Source organism: Centroberyx gerrardi, chromosome 17 (assembly GCF_048128805.1).
Source record: "Centroberyx gerrardi isolate f3 chromosome 17, fCenGer3.hap1.cur.20231027, whole genome shotgun sequence".
NCBI lineage: Eukaryota > Metazoa > Chordata > Actinopteri > Beryciformes > Berycidae > Centroberyx > Centroberyx gerrardi.
In genome coordinates, this window is record NC_136013.1 from 19,520,868 (window position 1) to 19,546,155 (window position 25,288).

A 25,288-nucleotide genomic window follows, 5' to 3' on the forward strand; every position below is an offset into this window, starting at 1 on the left:
TATGTTGCAACAGCCAACCTCAACAAATCTTTCTGAGGGCTACTTGAGGGAAACGCACCCCGTTCGACTCTTGTAAAAAGGGAACATTCCAGGAATATCTGTCTAAAAGTGATATGACATCATATTATGTTGTACTAACATAATTTGTGGGGTAATGAGATCACATATGGCTTAGGCCAACTTTCCTAATTCTTCTTTTCCGTGCTTCAAGTGCTGACAAACCGCAGAGGTTTTACAGAGAAGGAATGCCGTGACTATTGTTGCTGCTTCAACAAAATTTTAGAAATGAAATACCAAAGAAGTGAAGTATGACTGCGCTGTTCCATCAATTTATTATAAAAAAAAGTTATTGCATTGCTATTGAATATATTCTGATTAGCCAACCATTCCCACACAATAGGCAAATAAACATTCCCACCCATGAACAAAAATGTCTGACACAAAGAGCTCAAACCTTTTTTTTTACTGTTGCAGAAGACATTATAACCATAACATTATTATGGTTTCCATAGTATATGACTGATCCTACAAGATACTGTAAGTGGCGTCCCGCAGTGGACAGTGGTATCTCACTCTCGAAGGTGTCCCTCCTGCCTTGGGTTTCAGTTCAGATCACAGAGACGTGCGGTGGGCCTGGTAGAATCATCAGCGTCTCATTACATGCTAGCGGGATTTACAGTAAAGATCTGCCTCTCCCTGTAATCCTCTAGACCACCTGACAGCCCCGGCAAGTCACCGCCACCCTGAAATACAACAGGAACACCTTGCCTGTCCATTAGCCCTCTTCATGCGCTATAAAACCAATATCAGGAGCGTAGGAAGAAGATACAGTTGTAGGCCTACCTTTGAAAAAAGACAATAAATGAACCTCAGGAAAATACACAGCGGAGCTATCTTGGAATAGGTGGAATAGTCTAGTCTGCAATTTGCAGTGCAGAGAAACCCGATTCCATGAGGAAATCAAAGTCGTGTCATATTGTGCGCCAGACTACTCCCTGCATACACTGTGGTCATCAGACACTCAAAAAGACCTGTCTAACTTCCATGTTGTATTCTGCGCTGGCTGACCTAAGAATGCATTATGGAAAGAGCAAGTCAATTATATATCATTCATTCTAAACTGGGACGCAGAATGAAAACGAACAGTTTCCGTGGAAAGGTCACCATCATTACATTTACAGTTAATCTCCAGGGGACAGTAGTTATCCTCACTGTAACCGTAGAGGCTGTTGGCTAAGAGACCCGAGCCCTCAGATTAAACCTAAATTAAAACATACATAAACATTCGGTGACCCACTGTGCATGAGGAAAGGATAAATGTGGCGCATTTGTTTTGAATTAGGACAGAGTAAAGAACAATGATCTAATGTGCATGTCGTTTGGTTGTGAGTCTTCAAGTCGATCATGGAAAATGGGCACTTTGGATGTGAAACTATATAATGGAGTGTACTGTAAGAAACTATATATAATGGAGGCTCTATATATATACATTTTAAGACTAATTCAATTGGTCAATTGATGAAAAACTGCAAAAAACTGGCATTGTAGTCTCAACTGGTGCTTGGAAAAATCCCTAACATCAGGTGTGCTTTTCAGAACTCCAGTATTCCTCGACTGCCATGTGCATGTCAGAAACACTAAACACTAAACTGTGAAGAGGTTTCTTCTGTCATCGTCCCGCAGCTGCTCAGTGTGATCTTAAAAGCTTTTTGCTTCCATGAGTGCAGAACAGTTCTGCAGAACATCAAGCTTTTCCTGCCGGTGAACAGCTGATGCAGTTGGGAGTGTGTTCGACTCGCAGCTTTGGTAGCAGCACAGCAGAAACAGACATGAGAGAGAAATTTCTCATGAAGTGTGAGAAAAGTGGATGGACATTCCAGAGTGGACATGTAACTGGTAACAGGGGACTTGGGGGTTGAGATAAAACGGACTCGGCTTGTGCAGTATCTGGGAATATTTTGCTGGGGCTCACACATTTTTTCCATAAGAAAATGGACAATGATTTACAGTACCAATATTGTTGGAAAGATGTACCAATTTAGTCTTAGGCATGTTGTTTCAAGGTCATATTTCAGTGTGATGTCATCTGTTTGCACCCATCTCATTTCAGTTCTCCAGTGCAATTCTGAGGTAGCTAGAGCTGATTATCTTGCATTTTTCTCAGGAACCTATGACCTGGCTAAAATAATCCAGTCTAGTCATAATTATTTGGTGTTCTGCACTGTCAAAACTAGTGGGAATGCGCCATAGCAAAATATACAAACGCATTCAAAGGGCAGGAATTATTCCCTGTGTAGCACTCTCATCATGTCTCTAATTTTAATATGTGGGTAAAGACAAAAGACACTAAAAACAGGTATACTGACACATTTTCAGGAGTTACCATAAAAGAATTGGGTGTTTTTAATCTGCATCACACTGATCATCCTAAATGACAAAAGACAGATTTTCTAAAAAATATCTACTGAAATAACGTGCATCCTGTTGTGCAACTTGATATGAATCACATAGGATGTGATAAATCAAAGTGCGATAGGAAAGGGCCATATGGATTCCTTGGTTGCCGGTACGTATGTTTGCTCATATAAACGCCGGAGGCCTATATAAACAGGATTTGCAGTGCGTGGCATCGAGTCAGCAGCTATCATCCCAATATCACAATCATCCAAGGGCCTATTTATCACCGGGTCAAGTTTTCCATTCACAAAGAGTGGGCCACTACACGTAAATATCTATCACTCAACATAAGAGGGAACAGCTCTGAAAATGCCATTTGAAAGGGAAGGGGGGTGGGGGGGGTTGTTGTCTTTTGAGTGCCCTTGCCAAAAGCAACCTTGTGCAATATTTTTTCAGGGACTCTTAAGTGTTATGCCGAAGCCAGGAAGATTCTGCAGTAGTTGCTCGCAATTTTGTGTTTGACAGGAATGATCTGTGTCTTCTCGTTTGATTATGAAACAACTGGATTATTTTCATGTCATTTTCAATGTTTGGATGTGGAGTCCAAAACTCATTTTAGTGCATAAATTGAAAACAGAAAATCATGCTCTCTGCAGATCAACTCTTACTCTCTAGATTATGGTCATTTTTATACAGTCTTTATATTTTCTGGTGATGCGGATAGCCAGTTAGTCTTGAAGTGGGCTCAGTGGGGATGAAATTGCTATAAGAGTATTCACATGCAAAGAAGGTATCTGTGCAACTACTAACATATTAGCACACAACAGGTCAGCCTTATCAAATAGTCATCACTCTTGTCTCTGATGTCAGTGGAGTTGAGCTTGAGGAAAAATGTTGTTCTTAGTGTTGTGGTGTGTGTGTGTGTGTGTGTGTGTGTGTGTGTGTGTGTTTGGAGAGCAGAGGATGCCTCGATGTCACGGGTCAACCGAATGGAAATGGATTTCACAGAGGTCATCATGTCCCATGAAACCAGAGAAAGAAACAAACGAGGCCTTGTTGGGAGAGGTGAAAACAAATTCTCTGGTGAGACATCCCAGATGATCATGCTTGTTCCATATTAGATCACATACCATTCCATGAGCCTAATGCATATGGCACGTCATTTATCAGTTTTTATAAACCATCGCTCCGCGGCCATCCATCACAGCGCTCCTCACTGTCCCTTCCCTGAATGATGGATTCGCTCACTAATTCGTGCTGGACCCAGTTCAAACATGTGTGTTTTTTAATAGGCTCTTCTTTCAGAGACCCTGTTTGCAATTACCCCTTTGTTGGCCTTATTACCGCACTGGGCACCATTACCCAAAAATGTCGAAGAGGATGAGGGAGCTGTGGTTAGCAAAGACAGGAGCGCTGGCTCAGTTTGATGAGTCGCTGGCTCATGCCCCTTTACCCGATGGCTATGACCACGCTCGTTACGACGGCTCAGGTTTATCATCACACTTAAGGCTTCACTTAACCAAAATCAAATGGGAAAAGCCAAATGAATGCTTGCCACTGGCTAGGGAGGATCTCTCAAAGCTTGATGGACTTGACTTTCGGCAACCTCCGACTCCTAATTCCAATGGCTTTTAAACTACGTTGTTGTCTAAAAATGTTACAAGTAGAATCACATGACCCTTCTAATTACATGTTGATCTAAACCTTGGGATGGGTCAAAACCATGGGGAGATGTTGGGTCGCCTGATCAACTGCAACACTGTGTTGACACTATAAATTCTTGACCACCTGTGGGATCGATCTGCAGTTCACTGGAACTAAGTAAAACAGGCTTCTACTTAATTAGATCATATTGGTGAGATTTCAATGCTTACAGTCCTCAGTGAGCAAAAATTTAAATCACTGCCATGTTTATTTACGTGATATATTATTGTGTTAATAATAAAAAAAAATATTAAAACAAATAACGAGTTTTGGAAGACAAAAAGAGCTATTCATCAGTTCAGTTTCACTTGACAAGGAGATGCTGCCTCTGGGTGTTAGTTTACTGAAATTTAGTGGATCCAGGTTTGCTATCCTAGTCCAGGTCTGAATAGTGTCTCTAGTGTTTACATTACAATATTCTTGGCCCCCGGCCTCTGCCTCATGTCTCACTAAGTATTATGGGTTTTAAACTCATCAGCTCTTCATCAGCAACAAATTACAGGTTTAATATACCAAACTGTCTAATGTTGCTTTGCTGGCAGACCTCTATTTGGGCCACTTCAGTGACCTCCAAGAGGAAACTCCTAAATGCATGCAATCCCCCTGATGACATTGTTTAGAAATAGGGCAGCATGGGGAGTTCTGGGATGACGGGCTATTCACCACGCAGTAAAATCCTGAACTCAAGGATTTGCAATGCATGTAAAAGTGTTTTTCGAAAGACCACCTCGACAGGCCCGTTGAAAATCAGCATGACCACAAGCGAAGAGCTGCCGGCATTCCGATCGGGAGAGATCACCTCTCGGCATCCTGCCCCAGCTCCTAATTTATCACCTATTCATTCCTTCTCCCACCTCACAAAGACTGCGTGTCCCATTTAATCGAGTCCACATCCGTGAAACTGTGAAATTTTTATTTGCTTTAATAGGTCATTTTGATCATGGAGGATTGCTTTTATGAGCAGAAACTGATAGGTTAAGCCACGGGGCGATCTGGAAAGATCTCGAGGACCAGAGCCATGAAGTTGAAGAAGCAAATGGCAACACCACATATGCAAACTATATCTCAGTCCAATTTGGAGCCCGTTTTGTATTACTTAGAGTGCTGCATTTCATCCCTGCAGCTATCACACAACATTTGAGGGCTTTTAAAATAAATGAATCTGAAAAGGTTGCTGTAAGCCAAGAGATAACAGCTAACATACCTCTTTTCCACTGTGTAGCTCGTCCGCCACGGCCAGCAGAGATGGAGTCGGTGCTTCTCTCCTCCATCGGTGGCGTTGCGGACAACCTCAAGGCATTCTGGGAGGCCAGGCTGTGGCTATTGGTGATGTTAGCCAGCTGAGCAGCAGCATCCTGGGCCCTTTTCTTCTCCTTCTTCAGCATATTAACTAAGATACCTGTAGGGATTGAGTTAAGGACAACTTGCCTTTTCTTTGGTTAAACATACCAGATGGAAAAGAGAAGTTTCTCTCCATTGCGAACACAGATGTTGAATTTGCCAGGATTTGGATATGTATTACAATTAAAAGAGACTGTGAGCATGAATATCAGTGGGAGAGACACCATTTAGGACATCAGGACTAGATTCTTCAAATGTTCAAAGCATGTTAAATTTAAATATACCCTGATGCCATGAAAAAGCCATGAAACATAGCACTGAAATTCTCCAGAAAAGAAGAAGGAATCATCCACAGTGATTTCCTTGGTTGGTTAAAGGCAACAGGACTGTGCTGCATGGTTTTTAATAACGGCAGAGTGCTGACATGTGCTCAGCGTCTGACCTTACAGGCGCAGGAAGATGTCATGGTCTGGGATGAATCAGCGGAGAGGAGAGGAGCCGGAGAGGCTGCAGACTCCCGGCCAAGATTCCAGAAAATCTTCTCCCGCTGATGAGCTTGTATCTGTGTGTTTGTCTACTTGCGTCCAAGTGTAGATGTGTCTGCAAGACTGCGAGTGTGACAGAGAGTAATGCAGCGGCTACGGGAGGAGGGCTGAAAGGCGAGAACGAGCGCTTAGATCCTGCTCTACACTCCTAATGCCACGACACGCTTCACTTCTCCATATACGACATCTCTGTGCATTAGGACAATTTACTGTAATCGTTTCCTTTGCTCCACGCGCTGCACTTCCAACTGCAAACTACTATTCTGTGTTCAATCAACTGCCTCGCACTCAAACTGCTTTCAGCTGGACTCACTGATGCTATATTTAATCATTAATGCGTATAACACAGCACTGATGCAAAACTCCATCAAATTTGATTATCAAATTGATGCCTAGGGGCTAGAATTCAACACTCCACTGCAGGTTGTAGACTGACACCCTTTACTACATAACAGGAAAATACCACTGGTAAGGAAGGAGAAAACTGTGCTGGCAATCAAAACTGCTGACAGAGGGAAAAATTGGAATTGTATGAACTGGAATTGCATGGAAAAATCGTATAAAGGAAATCATGATCAAGAAGTCTGCGCAGTTAGTTGCCGTAACTGTTTTTATTATCGCAACAGAAAGCAAGAAATCAAATCAAAGGTTAACAGATAAAAGGCAAAAGCATAGCTAAACCTGTCCTGAATTTCAGTTTTGATCTTTGTTATAGCGTAGTATATGACTTGTATGAATAAAGCCATACATTCTCATAAAATATTCACTCAGGGACGATCATTTCATCTTACATATGGGATACAGCTCATGTCCTATCCGCCTGTTGTTCTACTAAAGAGTGGAGTGTGTTTGATGTCCTAATGACAACCAGTAATTTACAGTCAACACATTAGTCTGTTCTTTAAGCTCGCTCCTCTCATGAGATTAGAAGACATCTAGTTGTGGCCAGACTGAAACGATGTTGGTCAGCGGATAATTTAGGAGGTTCGATCGAAAAAAAAGTCAAAACGTCAGTATTTCAAATGATAAATGAACATATTTTTGAGGGAGCCAGGGAGCTGAATTTATGTTTCTGCCAGTGGATACAAAGAGAAGTCAGCAGGAACAATAACATGAAGGAACTAACGGTCTCCAATTACGGTTTCCAATGAAACCAACCATACAGTCTTTTCAAAACTGCCAAAATCTCAAACCGGCACAATTCTAAATGACCTATAGGAGCCAAGTCCTTCAGAACAATATCACTGTTTCTGTGGGTCCCATGTCATTGTTTCACAGACCGTATTACCTCAGACTGTTGTTCAGCAGGTTTTTCCATTATTGAGATATCTGATATCCATTTTGTGCCGATTGAACACTACCATAGACTTCTGGAGTGATGAAAATTTCCCTTGGGGGTTGCACGTTGGATCTGTGGGCTGCTGCACATGCCATGCACTCAGAATGCTGTGGTCAAGCTCAGCTCATGACGTGCGTTAAATCTCTCTTTCTCATCTTTCTTGTCGCTCTCCATTATACTGTCCAATAAAGCAGAGGTCCCAGAAAAGAAAGAAAATGCCTTCAGAATTACCACATTTGGCAGAGGTGCTATGCTAAAGTCAGCGGTGCCACAGATTGCTCCAGTGTACCATACACAACTTATGCTATATAATGCAAACTCTACGGAAGAACATTTTCTTCTCTTCAGATAGCAGTATTAAAACTAGGGTTTGACCTATATGGGATTTTTAAGGTGATACCACTAACTATATTTTGTGCTGTCAATATCTTAAAATTTGACTCATTTTCATGCTGAATTTATTCTTAGTAGGGAAGATAATACTCAGGGAAACAGCATAGACCACTTAGACCATAGGACACTAAAACTCTCCATTTAAACCCAGGATAATGACAGTAATAATAATAAGAACAATAACAATTTACTGGGCAATTTTTAATAAAAGGCAAATATCTGCCCGATATTTCGGCAAACCATTAGTTAAACCCCATTTAAAATTGCATAAAATGGATATGAAGTATTTAGACCATGGAATAACATGTCAAATAACTCTTGGTATTGAGTTTTTAACCTTGATTTATCCAGAGAAGTTGCTCTTTTTCTGTAGTTTCTAGCACCCAACCTTCACACCAAGGAGCTGCCCAGTGCACCCAGTCTTCTACTGGTTCTACTAGTTGGGGGGGGTCAAGTGCCTTGCTCAAGGGAACCTCAACAGTAAGAGTTAAAGTAAGAGAGAGGGTTACTCATGCACTTTCCCAGCCCAGGTTCTCTCAGCTGGCTTAGGGATCTGAACCAGCAACATTCTGGTCACTCGACCTTAGAATTGTAATTCTGTGATACAGCCGATGCTGACACTTCTAGACACTATCACCTAGCTGGAATAAAAGACAATACTGAGAAATCTGGACAGTGGCATATCCTACTGTGCAGTCGTCCACGAGGCACGGCTCGTCAACACACACACATCAAACAGCCCCTGACAGGCCCAGAGACCTGTAATCAGCGACCTCTGGCCAGCATCAGCGGTGGGCTTCACAGAGGTGATTACAGGACGCATCAGATGTTACCGAAATAGATGACAGAAACGCATTAGCGGGGCAACTGAATGGAAACTGAAGGATAAGTGGTCGATCATGCTAAAAGAGCTGTTTTTGTAAGTGCTTTCAAATTTGTACTCCTTATAATGATTCAAAAGAAGAAAAACAACTATATTTTACCACAATTGGTTTGGACGCAGAACAGATCGGAGTAAAGGGTCAGCCTCTTAGACAATGAGCAGAGCAGAGTTGCATTCATGAAGGCTTCTCCCATCGAGAGGCCTGGAACACACTCAGACTAAAAAAGGCGGCTCTCGTCCAAAACACACCCGAGACATGCCAGTCAGCCCCTCCATGCCAGTGCTCATGTCAGTGCTTGAGCCAGCACAGCAGTAGGTGGCGAGCGGGCTTACAACCAAAGGAAATGTTCACCATCATTCACTCTTCTTTATATTTTAGCCCGACTCTACTTTAATCCTATGCAATGCACACATACACACACACACACATACCAGTCAAACGTTTGGACACACCTGATTGAATGTACTGTGTTTTTCATTCTCTTAAAGCCATTCTGATCTAAAGGCTTATGCTTAAATGCTTGAAATGTGTTTTTCAGACAAATATAAATAATGAAGTTGATGCCTATGTATGAATTTCTTTCCAAAGCCTTTGCCTTTCCATCAAGGCAAAGGGTGGCTACTTTAAAGAATCGTTAGTTTTGATTTGTTTAACACTTTTTTGGTCGCTGCATAATTCCATTTGTGTTATTTCATAGTTTTGATGTCTTTACTATTATTCTAAAGTGTGAAAAATAGTTAAAATAAAGAAAAATGCGTGTGTCCAAACTTTTGACTGGTAGTGTGCATACACTAATCAAAACAACTGTCTACTGTTTTTCCCCAGATTCAGTGACAACAAGACAAGAAACTGATTCAAACACTCAGTATGGACGGTGGGTAATGACCGCCGGTTTCTCTGCCACTTCACTTGCCACTGTACAAATCAGGACCATTCAGCTACAATCAGCGTAGTCCAACACCAGGCAAACATATTCCATCTGTGAAAAGATCAATGGAGCCATATAAGAGTCGGCAATTTCATTCAATCAGCGCCAATTTGCATATAGACGCAAACAATTCCCAGCTGGCAACAAACCTCAACTCTTGGCATCATCTATATTTTACAACTTGAAATTCTTTGCATTGTCCAATCGGTATTCTCACAAAACTGTGATGAGCCACGCAGCTGGATCACAAAGTAAACAACAAGATTACCAATTTTTACTTGACACTCTTATGGCTGCACTAGATGATATGTTTATATATTCATGACCAGCAGAATAGGCCCAGTAATGATGATTACATATCAAGCTTGTCGAGTCCCTGTTTTATCCCAAGCAGAGATGTTGGATCGGATGTTGGGTGGGAATACAAGTACAACTTTCATATGGTGAGGTTCGAAAGAGGATAAAGGCATTACTGTGTGGGAACGCCGGGATAGAATTCCCTTATTTTTAAAGTGATGGAAGATCCCAAGCATTGTGGGAGAATGGTTATTGAGTCGATACGATGCCCTGGTAAATGTATGTGTGTGTTTGAAAAGTCAAAGATGTGACAGTATGATGATTTCATTTTGTTGATATGTTGACAAAGAGCTCAAGAGTTCACACTGCTTAGTTGAAAATCAAGAGCTTTATAAGATGAATCATGCACAGTAGTCTTTTTATAACGCTGTCTGCAACCCTTCTAAATTGCCTACAGCTTTCGTCTGACATTTCAAGCCAATTAGTTCAATTCTCACACTCTCAGGCATTCAGAGATTACATGTGAAATCTTCATTAAAATAACCGTCCTGTCACCACTACTGTACTACTGTGCTTTTGGAGGAAGAGCAAGCTTCAGATAAAAGTTAATTGTTTTGACCAATCAGGGTTGAGCGGGGGAGGCACATGGGAAGTTGTGCACAGGTAAACCTGGCTAATGGAAAAACGGTCTTACTGTTAAAACTGTCACCTCTGAAAGAACAGTTAGTTGGATGAAAAGACAGTGGTCACACAGCTGAAGATCAGGACCACTTTTTCCTGTGAGCACTAAAATATCAACAGTGTACCCAAAGCTTTGCCTGTTGTCATATGTCATGTCACATTGTCATGTCACATTTGTCATGTCAATGAAATGCCAACAAACGTACCAACCTTCCAACTATGCAAGCAAATTATTCATGCAAGTCAGAAGCTTACAACCTACATAAAAAAAAGTTTTGGCTTACATGAGAATCAGAATGGAGTGCAAGCCATTTGATGGTGATGTTGCGGGTTCCCATTCAGCTCCTGACCTGTGTTGCCTGCTATTCCCATGTTCTCCCCAATCTTTCCTGCACAATAAAGTAGAAAGTCTGAGGTGAATAAACTTCTTTAGTACAGTACATAAAGCAACATAGCCGTGAGCCTGAGGCAGAGGAGACCGTGGGGCCTTTGAGTCGTGGCAATGAATTTTGGGGCATTATTGTGACCAGGGGGAATCTAAAGTCTTGATGTTAGAGTTCACACTGAACAACTGCCAGGGCCGTGAGGGGAATCAAGGAAATCCCTGCCAATAACTGTAAACACACTGTCACAGATTACCTGCACCTTATCAAACTCCCAATTATGACTTAGTATTAGCCAAATCTCTTTCTTGGATACGTTCCGCAGCACATGTGAGCCAAGGGAAAATAAACCTGGACAACCTGCTGCTTGTTAATACTAGCATTCATCTTTTCTACCTGAAGTTTGAGTTATTCCACTGTATACTCCTGGATCGCTGCCATCAGACATCTCATAATATTTACACCTACGTTCCATTCTGAATCGTTAAATAAAATAAATGAATGGCTTACTACTGTCAAGCTGCTTTATGGCAAGTCCCCAAACATCTAGCATGAGTTCAGGTTAAACAATAAGAGGTGGATGTGCAGTAAGATACTAAAAAAATATTGCTGAGGTGGGTTTCAATAACTCAAATCCTATCAAGGTTAAATCTTTGCAACATCCAGTCTAAGGCGTAACTCTTCTGAGCATTACGTAGTTGCATACTACAGCAGAGTTTCTCAATAGATATGCTGAAAATATACAGCAATAGGGCATTTGGGGGATGCTTTTTATCCAAAACGACCTACAGTACGATGAGTGCATATATTTTTAGCATGGGTGATCTCAGTGGGAATCAAATCACTAATCCTGACAGTGTTAGCATTATGTTCTACCCACTGAGCTGTACATTGAGCTAGTTTACATCCTTAATTTAAAGTTACAGCTGCACGAGGCAACTTCGCACATTGGTGGTTCCAAATGGCAGCAGGAGGTAACTGAAACATTTGAACTTTAATACCCAGAAATCCTGTAATGTGATGTCAGTAAACTGCGCACAGCACGCTCGTGTTTACCAACCCGGCCGCTCTGTGATAGCTTCATACCAAAGGAATGAAAGAGTGTGTACATACCCGACAGCAAAATTTCATTTGGACCAGCAGGGCCAATCTACGGGGTCTGAATTAATGGGAATCGGACGCTTTTCTCTACTGCAACCCCATTTACTGTAGGCTGATAAAAAGACTTGTGACTACATTTTACCAAGGTGACGCAATCTGGGCCTTGCTAAGCAGTGCCTTGTATTTGCTATTGTGGAGGATTTTGAAGGATTTATGTGGTATTTACAAAAGAGAAGCCATGGGCTCTCGTGTCACGCCAAGATGTGCTGTAGCACTTAAAATGCTACCGAGAGCCACATCCTATTCTACGTTGCTCTGAACATCCACCATTGTTTGTTAGTTCTCCTTGTTGCTCTATCATCATGTTCCACGTTAGCGGTGCATGTGTCATCACTCCAGTAGGGCCGGCTAACCGTTTCCAGGTGCCCCACTGGAGTCAACCCTGCAGTGGAACACACAGGGGCGGTGGGTAAGGGTACACCCCTTTGTTCCGCAGGGAAACTCTCCCATAATTAACCCTGTGGAGACCCAGCATCAGTCTGGCGACGCTAAACCTGTGGCACAGGAACCGATGCCTCCCAGCAACAGTTTCAGCGGGGCAGAGTTGAGGGGGTGGGACGCACCGGTTATACAGACATGGAGAGGATGGTGATTAGCGAGCGGATACGAGCTTTAGTTGTAGCAAGAGTCCGAATCTAGATGGTTATTAGGGATACGGCTGGAGGTGATGTCATCGCATTAAGGTTGGTCTACGCAAACTATGAGAAGATCATTACATCCCACAGACAGACCACCGTGAAGGATGGACAGTTTACTGCAACTATATTTACAAAAATCAATATAAAGATAATATGTACAGTAAAGCATGGGCTTAACGGGTCTTCCTATAATCAAAAATATGTACTTTTAAACACTGAAATGTAATCTGCCCCATACAATAGCAATTTTGGAAATGACATCTGCATTATGTGGAAAACCACTGTATGTCATTTTGAAAGGGAAAATCTACAATGAAGAAGAGAGGATTTCACATTACGTGTACTCGTTCCAAGACATACTATGGTGAAATATCTTCATGATAATATTCTATTTATTTTGGAGAGCTGAGGTTTTTGTGGCTAAATAATCAAGTAGACATCTCGATTTTCCGACTAATGTGCTGTGATCTAATGACAAGCCGCAGCGAAGGGGGGATAAGGGCAAGAATCATCCCAAAAAGCCATTAGAAATATCATCTTTAAACGCAAATACTATAATTATGATTAATAGTAATTATGATTAACTGCAGTCATTAGATGAAGATATATCTGCACATGCACATTAAAACAACATTTTGTGTGTATTTTGGGGGACTGGTGATGAATTCAACCCTACTTCAATTTCATAATTCATGTGTTTGTAGAAGTACTGCAATCCAGCCGTGCAATAACACAGGCAGATTTACTTGAGGGTAAATATCTTCAAATAAAGGTTCCGCTATCAACAGTAAGTGTGATTAAATTGTCTGGCTAGATGCAGAAACAATAAAATTTAGATTTTGGCTGAAGTCTAAAAGATACTCCACCATACACTATATTAGTTAGCCTTATGCACCATACTGTATTCTGTTCACTAGACACTAAGGGAAGTTTGAACCAAACCAAACAGAACCTGTATGACCTATACTTCCACTGTAGTAGTTGAAACTGTTCTGGAAAGAACACTGTAAACAATGTGGTGTATTGCAATGCAGCCTCAGGCTTGCATTATAGTGTGGAAAAAATTAAAAGACTAAACAGACTTTTTGGGAGTTTGGCCCATTGGTCACCTTACCCAATTTATGACAAGGCACCAAAACCCTCTGTGTCTCCAATAGTTGTGTCCGTTGCGCATGCTAACACTTTAGCATGCAGTAAGTAATCGTAGGCGGCTAACATTATCCTAAAAGTGAGAAAATGAGAACTCGTAGCAGCTCTAAAGCTCCATGGTTAATTCATTTTAATGAAACACATCTAAACCTGCCAGGCTTGTTTAGGCAATTGGTAAAATAGACAGAATTACCTCTTATGCCATTTAAATAATTAACTCTCTCTTCCCGCGATACTTCGAGCGTTTACAGAGGAAGTGAGCAAAGTTAGCTAGCAAGTTTTGTGCACTCTTGATTCAGAATGGACTTCACAAATGATGAAGATTGACATTTTGTTTTCAGATGTTAAGAATCTGCAGGCCATAGAATAAAAACCAATACCAACTTTGCATTACTAAAAGGTTTATCTTTATACTTGCTAATCGCCTACAATTACTTAACATACTGTATGCTAAAGTGCTAGCATGCGCACCGGACAGAGCTATCTACTGGAGACACACAGATGATTTTGGTACCAATCCACTCGTCAGATATTGGGTAAGGTGACCAATGGGCCAAACTCCCAAAAAGTCGTAGTAGTGCTTTAAGTTTTAAGTAAAAAAGTTGTCCACAAACTTGTCAAAGGATACTGATCTCATTATCACGTTGTGTTAACATCTCTTTTAGTTTGGTCAGATCTGCTGGACTGAGGCTGTCTTGAGTGTCTTCCCACACCGCTGCTGCAGGTGACACCCGCCCGTCACCTTGCCCAGTCCCACCAGCTAGCTTCTCCCGGATCATCACCTGCACCAGGAAGCACAGAAAGATTAACGACTTTTAAAGTTAGTACAGAGAATAGCTTCCTTTTCCGTTTTTTTGTAGATAAACAGATTCTCAGTCAGGATGTCCAAACCCGGTTGTTGAAATGAAATTATATTCAGTCTCATGTCATTTTCCTTCAGTGACTGATAGACAGAGTGATAGATTCAGACTTTTATGCCTTTAACTGGGGCTCCCACTGTGGCCCTGTCGTAAAATTCTATGACTTTCCATGACCTAAAAATGATACTCCTTTGTGGTTTGTTAATGATGTGAGAGAATTTATCAAATTCCCTTATTCTCCCTGTCTGGAATATACCTCACAAAATTCAATGATATTACAGAAATTCCATGACTGGTGGGAAACCTGTTAAAATGTTGTTTTTTCCCCCAATATATGCTTCAGTATGCAAGGAGTGCTAGTCCACATGGAGGGGAGTTATCCTTTTTTTTGGGCAAATGGTCCTGTGGGTGAGATGCCAATCTAAGTGCAGAAGATACAGTACAAGAGACAGGTACAAAGACCTGGGAGTGGGGGATGAGGGTGGTCCTGGAAAGTTTTGGGGATGTATATGGAAACACACATACAGTAGGAGAACCTCGCCTCGAAAAACGAGGACAGGCGGAGAGAGCTGCAAAAGGGTGAGCCGAGTATGAGAACAAAGGAGAAAGAAATCAAATTTAAACCAGATCCAAATTCCTCCAGAATCACCGGAGTGTGACTGGGGTGATGCTCGGAGGAATGTAAACTGAAGGGGAGATGGAGTTTGGGGATCATAACAAACCGGAGGAGAGATAAACAGACACTCGAGCGGGATCTGGAACTGCTTCTGGTGGCTGCTCCAACTCCGACCCGAAGGAGGGCCGGGGAGCGTCTCCCTGCGTGAGCGCTGCGTTGTTTTCCCTGTGTCCATTTAGCAGCGGTGGGCCACCGGCTGCTGTTTGACAGATAGGGATTTTTTTTTTTTCATTTTTGAATCTATCTTGAATCCAACTTTCTCCCAGACAAAAACTTTCAGAATGTGTTTTCTAGCAACATTATGCTAATAGTATGCAAATGCAATTTTATCTTTTTTTTTTTACTATAAATTGTAGACTGTGGATTGGACGTCCAGCCAAACCCTAACCTCAATCTATTTATCAGTTTCCAAATAATATTCTACTGACCATCTAAAATTAGCCAGTGCATGAATCACATTAGTATTTGCCATTTTGTCTGTTTCATAATGGTGGATGGGTATCCCAAAAGCTGTGTTTTGTTAATGAATTCTACACACTGATTCATAACTGACTGCTACATCATCCTTACTTTCACCTTTTTAGTACAGAAAAATTGCACTGACATGGAGTATACTGCAGATGGATGAGTACAGACCTGTCGTGGGAATGTTTGCCGTTAAGATCCATGTTCGTTTTTTTAGCCGTGGTGAGAATTCTTAAGAAGCTCTGGTTTAAACACACGCAGTGACCAGAGCATGTCAACATTTGACACCTTGCATCTAATTAGCTGACGGAAAAAAGACGGGCAAACACTGAGTGTCTAGACTCAGCTCAGGCCATGGGAAAACCAACAGCCTTACTGGGTGAGGCTGGGTGTCAATGGATCTTAAAAAGTGTTCACTTTCAGTACAGGTTAAGGTTTATTATCAGCTTTTTAGGTGAAAGTTATGATGAATTCCGGCTATGGAGCTTGGTCAGAAAGTAACAACCATCAACCGTCTGAAAAGAAGGGAAGGACATTGTGGTTCATTCAAAAGTAATGCACCTCCCTGGAGAAGTCAGAAGGGGGAGCCATTTAAAAGAAGTGAGTGGTCAGCTGGCCACTGCTGAGCCGATGGATGGAGTGAAATGAGCAGATGAGACCTGTTCACTTTAACTCTCATTGACACTGTGCTGGTCAAATATGTTTCTTTTCTCTTTCTTCCACCCAGGCACTCTTATGATTCCTTACACTGAAGTCAAACTCCACACCTCACAGAGACATGAAACATGATTTTAAATGAAAATTGGTCAAAACATATGCAACTTACAATGTTTTCTCCTGTCATACTAGTATGATGATGTCATGTGTATCTTGTCAATAATACATGTTGATATGGTTACATAGGAGGGAGGGGGAAAAACAGACGATAAGACATGTTGGCTAGATAGCTACACAGCTACTTAGATTAACAGATACTGTATATAGAAAGATATAGACACACATACTGTATATAGAGACAGACAGATACCTTTAGCAGAGAGAAACAGTAATGTATTTTTCTCATGTCCGGTCCCAGCAACAGTGTCACCTCAGGATCAGGGTCATCCAGAAAGGCCTTGACTAGCTCCTCCAACCTGGACACACACACACACACACACACACACACACACACACACACAGTCTCTAATAACCTACCAGAGCTTAAGCCAAGGCCACATTCCATGCTGCAGTCCTTCTCCATCACTCTCAACACAGGCTCAACAGGCACTCAAACAGTTAAGATCTATATTTGAGGAGAGCTTCTAATGTTTAAAATTTGGGTCCAGTCAAAGAAAACTATTTACTTAAACGTGTGTTCCAGCTCCACTGGGCCGGCCTGTTGATAAACTATCGCTAGATGATAGTCCAAACATTGGTTCTTCGAGCTCTGGAAGCGGCCACTGGAAAAGACCAGGGGGCAACCATCCAGACGGATCCAATGCAGGCGCGACGACCTGCGGTCTTCATTTTCCGCTGTAACATTGACAGCGCAGAAACACGCTACGTTTACACGAGGAAGGACTTAAAACAAACGCGGCGGTCTTATTTCAGGGCCCTGCAAGTCATCAGGGCGTTCTGATACTAAGCTAGATTTTGGAGAATGCCCTTCAATGCCATGTACAATATTTAGGGAGAGAAGAACCATCATCTTTCAAACGCCAGAATTCAGCAGTTTCCAAATAGTTTTTCCAAGGCGTGAGATGATATGTAGCGCAGCAAATGAACAAGCTGTAGAAAAAAAAACAGCACTGACTTTAGTTTGTATGGGAATGAATTGATATTGAATTCTGACAGACGTTTAGGGCAGCGGGACCTGTTGCTTGTGGAGAATAGACTTCTCGAAAGTCAAAATCTGTAGGACTGAAGATATATGTGCCTCTGGAAATGTGACAACAAATAAGCCAGGAAATGTTCATATGTACGATCATTTGGCACTGGGGATGAGTCAAGGCATTAACCGGGGAGGAAACAGCAAAAGAAAAGTCAGCATGTCAGTGAATGTGGTCACAACAGACATCATTAAAGTCCCGCCGCGTGAGTTTGACCGCAAACGGGGGGAAACCGGGGATAATCAACTGAGTAGAGGGGAAATAATAAAAAGCCAGGCCGAGGGGGCCGGGGAGCGGTAAATACATCAGCGCTGGAGGGGAGACGTGCCAAGTCCTTGATGGAACCTCTAGGCCTGAACTCTGGCCCCCGACTCGACTGGGTCCCTCCGCCGTTTGAGCGCCGCAGCAGAAATAAAGCACTCCTGGCTGAAGTGGAGCCTCAGGAAACACCATTAGATCTGGTTAAGCCTCAGTGAACGAGGCTTCAACTCAGCAGCGACGCATAGCCAACAGCGTAAGCGATGTAGGCACTTTCGGCAAACCCCAAATAGTCATAAATCATGAAAACATATCTGCTCGAGAATCTCCCGGTCGCGAGCGTTACGAATACAAATTAGCGTCCCCAAAAAAAGACCGTCTGCTCTCCTCTCCGGGTCTGAGGTGGTGCTGTAAACATCTTGGAAGGCGGACAGGGGCCAGCGCAGCACTATTCCCGTCCTCACTGTCCCGAGATGACTGGCTCACCGAGGTCTACTGCTGCTCACATCATTACACACACACACACACACACACATATAACCCATGATCCTGTGGCCAAAGGCCTGCTGCGAGCTCCTCCGGAACATTCTAAAACTAAACTCAGAACTTTCAGTGACTTTATTCCCTTGCCTCATCTGTCATCGTAAATCTGGAGATAGCATCACAAGCCATAATATCTATGTTCCTGCTACGGTGAGAGAAGGTCGCTCATTTGGACTTTGGAGCTACTCACTTAGCAGAGGCGTTATGCTATGTGCGCTGTGCACGCTGACATGAACTTTGATACTGAACATTAATCTTGAAATAGGTTAACAGACAAATGAGCGAATGAACGACTGGGATAGAAGGATGAGGAATTGAAGCATGCGAGGTGACATACTTTTGGATCTCCTCCCCGGTTAGCCGGTCATCTCTCTGCTCTCCTGTCACCATGGAGAGCTCTTCCTTCAGCGACTGGATCTCCCTCTTTAGACGCGCTATTAGCTGAAACACACACACACACACACACACACACAAAAAGCAAGGTTAGAGGAGCAGTTTCACTATTCAAAAGGTATAGCCTACTGTATATATACATGTGAAAACCAACATGTGCCTTGAATTCACGTGTATTGATGTAAACATGCATGCTTACTCACACGAACAGACACACACACACACACACACACACACACACACACAAAAAGCAAGGTTAGAGGAGCAGTTTCACTATTCAAAAGGTATAGCCTACTGTATATATACATGTGAAAACCAACATGTGCCTTGAATTCACGTGCATTGATGTAAACATGCATGCTTACTCACATGAACAGACACACACACACACACTCACACACAAACACATGCAGACGGAGGCTATTTCGCCACTGCCAACTGGTGACAGAATCCTCCTGAAAATTATCTTGTGGCTTATCTTGCTGATGCGTTTTCAGGACAAAGCTAAGCGATTCCAGACAACTGGATGCTCCAGCGAGAAAACACAGGAAGCTCCTCATACCACACCAAAACATAAAATAGCATTAACCAGCTATGGTGGCAAAAAGAAACACATAAAACCTCCTGCTTCTGTCTGTCCGCACGTGTTTGGTTAAGGCCCCGCGCGCCGAGCCAACGGGCTGGTTGCCCTTAGTAACCACTGTCCGGGTCCGGTTACTGTATATATAAAAAAAGCTGAATATCTCACCGAGCCCAGACATAGCCTCTTAAACCAGTCTTTAGACGAGGACTTAGATAGCCATCTTTGCATAAAAACACTAACAGCAAGAATGCACATTAATGTCAAAATAACGATCGGAGGAGAGACGATATGATGGGAGGACTTTGTTTTTCTAAATAGCCTGAAATATGATTCCGCTGATTCAACCTGACAGCAAGACATTTCTTAAGCTGTCTACACCAGATATTGCATTCCCTACCTGCTGAGAAATGGTAGCTTCCAGATAGCCACTTTTGATTAAACAGATCTTATAACGGAACGTCTGGGAGCCTGGCAGTTGTGGATGTGGACTTTATCGTCGCAGCTATTCCAGGCATGAAAGGAGAGTCCACCAAAAACAACTGGGTCCAGGCCCTGGCCTGTCTGCCATGTAACCTTTAATCTTTGGAGATAAGCCTCTGGTTCTCCCTCTTCCCTTGTCCAAGGGGTCAATGCATGGAGAGGTCAAAGTCTAAACGGCTGTGTGTCTGTCTAGGAGGGGATCAGTAGGCGTCTTGCACCCAAAAGGATTAGCGAGTTCATATCATGGATGAAGTGGCACTATGCAGGAGTAGCTGCAAAGAATTGATCCTGACAACAATAATGGCTAATCTGACGGGACAAATTGGGATCTTGGTATTTCTGTGCTTTTTAATGCTCTTTGTGTGTCTTTGAGATGTGTAAGATTGCAGATTGATTGACTGTCTGATTAATTGATTGACTGTTTGACTAATTAAAGTGATCTGCCAGTGTTTACAGGAATATTTTCTTTGATTTAACTGTTTGATCTGCTGATGATAATGCCATTGTTTGAGCTGACCTCATCTGAAGGCGAGCATTCTTCTACATCACAAACAACATTTTTTTTTCTTTTTTCTTTATTTCTTGTCAGTGCAGCAGGTTGGTATTCGCTGCTAAGTGGGATTAGGACCAAATCCTAAACCTCTGGTCCGCACCAGGGTTACGGGGTTAGAGGTGAACCCACTTGACATGTGCCCTCACTTTGATGCCAGGCAGCAAGCTAGTACCTCATGCTGTGTTACTAGTAGCCATGGCTTGTGTAGTATGTCATAGCTTGAACTCAACACGCTATGCTGAAATGTGAGAGTGAAAACAAGCACACCATACTGATTGACCAGACTGATGTGAAATGGGCATTCACACGTTTTCCAAATCCCTGGAAAAAGTGGAAGTAATTCAAGAACAGAATGGCTCTTCCTCCATTACAGTTAAATAGACAATAGCTGGAATGACCTGGCACCGAAATCAATGTTTGCTGTGTTTGTTGGAAGGAAGCTGGACCAGTTGTAATAAAAATTACACACCATTCACACCACGAAAACAACATATGAAACTGCCTAAAAAAAGAAGTGGCAAATGTTCTTTTTCTCACATAAACCACTTCTTTCTCCAGTATAAATCCCACTTTAACTATCCCCACTGGATCTGACCACACCACAAAATCCTAAGGCAGACTGTGAGACTGGAATGGTCTCGGTAGCGGAAGACAAATACAACACAAAGTGGCAACTGCGTGCCAGAGTCATCAACACTCCTGACACAAAGTTGCTAGGGAGCCAGGGGTCATTGAAGGCTGATCCAAGGTCAAAGGTCAGATTAAGTGATCTAACTCAGCAATGCACCGCCACTTCTAACAACCACCTCTTCCAAATCCAGAGCCACATTCAAGTCAGACATTGTAAAGTCGAGACGTTCTTGAAAAGAAACAGCCCCGCTATGTGGTTTTGGGTAGGTGCCACTTAGCTAAAGGCAAATTTCGTCCATAATCCTCCCCATATCATATTTTTTGACATTGAATATCATAGCTGACCATCCCTCACCAAAGCCGCTCCCTGTATCTCTTTTTTGGAACCGCACACCCATGGTCTGATGTAATACTCCCAGCTGCATCCTCAAAGGCTGACCGCCAGTCACTGGTCAGCGGACTCGGTCGCAGTCTATTTCAGAGCGCCGAGCCCAAGCTGGTACCACAGCACCACAACAGGCTTCCATACGCTCAGAATAAAACCTGACTCAGGCCATGTGACCGATGATGTCAGCATATCTTATGGAACGCGGGGTCAGGGCAACGTGGTGAAAAGACATCCAGTCCGGATCAACTGGTATTGCGGCGGCACTAGCGACGACGCAGATGTTGGAGGGCTAGCAAAGACATTTCAGATAATTCATTCACTCTCTCTCTCACTGTGTCTCTGTCTGTCCCTTTCTGTCTGTGCTGCTGACAGCAATGACAAATATGTTGGAGGTTTGAAACATTAAACTGACTCTTTAGATTCAAGTTCAACAGAAACACAAGATCATGAATCACAAAAATTCTATCACTTCTTCTTCAGTGTTCTTTAGCAGATGACCATCCTGTGTAGAAAGCCACCCACAGTAAACTGCAAGCATTGCAGTGAAACTACAGATTATACTTCAAAATGCATGTAAAATGTCACACGCCACTCACAAACAAGGTGCTATTACGGGGCCCCTTTTTATGGAGGACGAGGAGGCATGTTTTCCTACTACACCCAAAAGCAGGTCTTTTATCCCCCATAACAAAACAAGAACACATGGGCTGTATTCTGTGCATGGCACCATTTAGACATTGTGGACAGCCTGGGGGCGAGGAGCGCTGCGCTGCACCTACCACCAGTACAGTAACAAGCGGGACGCAAACGAATGCGAGCCGCTCTGACGAGACAGGGGAAGGAGGGCAGGCAGAGCGACCGACCGCAGGAATTTTCACACCAGCTTCGCAAACATGTCTCTCTGGCGGGCTAGAAGCAGGCTTCTGTTTGACTCACAGGTATGCGCTAATCAGGCCTGTCTCCTCGAGCGGGATGGTCTGTGTGTGTGCGTGTGTGAGAGTGTAGGGAGGGTCCAGGTTCAAGAGGGTCACACAGCCTCCCATTACCCTCTGCTTAACTGCATAACAACACCATAAGATCAACTATTTTGACCCTTGAAAGAACCTGGTATTACAGAAAATAGGGATGGCAATTCAGCTCAACTCAACAACCACTAAGCATCCCTGCATAATATGCTCAATTTTCCCCAAAGTGCACATTTGGCATAGTTGGAGAGAGATAAATACAGTGAGGTGGTGCAAGTACCTTGGCAGCCTTGACAACTGTTGACTTCCTCCTCCAATGATTGCGGACCAAGATTAGCCGGGTCTACATGGAGGATTAAGACTGGCCTTAGCGCTGTTAGAGGAGCCTACCAGCCTAATATGGTCTGGTCTCAGTAGCTGACTGCATTATGATCTCAGGTCACTTTCAGCACCTCATTCTTCCCCGTCCATGACCGACTTGTTAAATATTTTGTCTGGTCTGGCTGGTTTCCTGCTGTTCAGGCCCTCGCATTATGTTTACCTTTAAAGAATGTTTCCTTTGAAGAAGTGAATTTTGCAGCCTGCAGGCTACAGTATAGGTCCGTAAAGGTAGTGTGTGGTCTGAAGGGTGCACCCAACACCGACTGTGAGATTGTGAGAGGCAAACTCCAGGCTTCAAATCCATTAGCAGAGCAGGCAAACCCAACAGACAGTGTGCCTTCAGACGGGACAGGCCAAAAATGGGAGTCTGAGTGTCACCCCAAACCAAGATGAATGACATCATTCTAATATGCAAACTGCACTGCTGCCTTGGGTTTTTTTTTCTCTCTTTACCCCAGGGAGAGATAGAGCGAGAGACAGAAAAAGGCAGAGAGACGGAGACACAGAAAAAAAAAAAAAAAACTGAGAAATGAGAAACACACCAAAAAGCCATAAACAGAGACAAGGAGTTTGCCCATGGAGTTCGGGTTTGCCTGGAGCTGTAACCGTGCCGGACCCAATTGGGAGCAGCCAGACACCGTCACAATTACTGGGCCGGCCGCAGACTCTCTTAAAAATACCTCTGCAGGGTTTGCAAGTGGCCAGCCAAGACTCAGCAGCAGTAATACAGTAGCAGTTGATCCCCAGGCAGATCCTGGTGGGAGGGGAGGAAGCGGGTATAATGGTGATGACTTACTACTGTATATCTCCCAAGGGGCCCGAACAGCGACTACCAGGTCTGTTTCCTGGTGTACTGTGGTAAAGGGAAGCAGTGAGAGGTGCTGCACAGGGAGAGAGAGTCAGGTAGACAGGGGCCTAACCCTTTACTCTTGTCTAGGGTTAAAACCTTGCTCAAATGCTTAAGCACTCTCTCCTGTCTTCCCTGTTGCTCTCATTATATAATGTGTATGTAATAAAATAATATTTGCATCTAAAATTAATCTTTAAAAGAGATATAGGAAGTGCATGTCTATGTGAGAGAGTGTGAGGGCGAAAGTGGGAATAAAAAATTGGTTGAGTGTTTTCTCTCCTGTGTCTCTCTCTCTAATTTCCCACTAAACAAAGAATCCAAATACAGAATAAAAATACTTGTCACATTGTCAGATCATCGCCGACTTTGCACCCTCGCATCTACAGCAGTTGGGCGAGAACAAATCCGCCTTTGTGCCCGTGTGCGTGCGTTTGCGCTTGCTTGCGTGTGTGTGTGTGTAAAGGCGTATATACACATCCGTCTCCAGCTGGACGCATCCTCGAGACGTTGTGAGGTTTGGGGATAAAATATGCCATAACAGAGCTGAAGGTATGTAAACAAGACGGAGATAGAATGCAAACAGGACCTGCGAGCTGTCTAAATACCACGCGACGGACAGGCGTCCGCGTGCCGAAGGTGGAAAAACGCCTCTTCCAAAACGACTGTCTGACACTGGAAAAAGCAATTTGGTGTTGGACGTCGACAGAGGACACTTAAGGACACGGTGGGTTACACTTAGTTACAGTTAGCAGTTGGATCCTCGCTGCAACTTATTCGCTGATCAATTTAAGGTCTGGAAGCTGTGAGGAGGGTCTGGCCGTAGCGTAGCAGCACATTAAGTCATGCCTTTGTGGTGCGATTGTGTGGCTCAGCTATGGTATTTGTAGTGACTGCTGAAGTGCTGTGAGTGTCTGGCTGTCTCACCAGAGCTGGATCCAGTTCTTCATTCAATAGCGCCTCATTCTTGATGAGAGCCACGCGCTGGGCAAAGCGACAAGTAGAGATGGACTCCTGAAGAAAACAGAGCAGTGTTTTAAGGGTGAATCCAAATGAGCTTTTACCATTCACACTTAATCATATATTAATGTGTGTTAATTATACCAGCAATGTTTGGTTCTCTGCTTACCCCATGTTACTTTAGTATTCATTCATTGATTTGTTCATTCATCTATTTTCTCTACATGCAGGCCTCTGTAGGGATGAATCAAGTTATGTTCACATTTTTTCTTTTCTTTTTAATGCACAGCTTTTCATTCATTTCTATGGGGCAAGATATATGATGCGGCAAGAAAGTATTTAAATGTCTTGAAAAATGTGAGAAAAGCTTGTTTTAGCTGTGTTTCAACAGCCAGAGCTTCCAGAGGAGGTTTAAGGACAGTTTTATGCAGCGACCTAAAAAGTATCAAACAAATCAAAACTATCTTATATTTTAGATTCTTAAAAGTAGCCACCCTTTGCCTTGATGGAAAGGCAAAGGCTTTGGAAAGAAATTCATACATAGGCATCAACTTCACTATTTATATTTGTGTAAGAAACAAATTTCAAGCATATAAGC

At 42.9% G+C, this 25,288-nt stretch overlaps 1 protein-coding gene across 1 annotated transcript in view; it reads right to left on the bottom strand.

The window, feature by feature from the left end:
* The window catches only part of kif6 (kinesin family member 6), a 55,278-nt gene that overhangs the window by 14,490 nt on the left and 15,500 nt on the right, over positions 1-25,288 (bottom strand). Inside the window, exons 9-13 of the mRNA XM_078289346.1 lie at positions 24,658-24,744; positions 18,848-18,951; positions 16,869-16,974; positions 14,469-14,622; positions 5,306-5,500 (exon numbers count right to left, since the gene is read on the bottom strand). Of these exons, the coding sequence (XP_078145472.1) occupies positions 5,306-5,500; positions 14,469-14,622; positions 16,869-16,974; positions 18,848-18,951; positions 24,658-24,744 (646 nt within the window). The remainder of the gene's footprint in view (positions 1-5,305; positions 5,501-14,468; positions 14,623-16,868; positions 16,975-18,847; positions 18,952-24,657; positions 24,745-25,288) is intronic.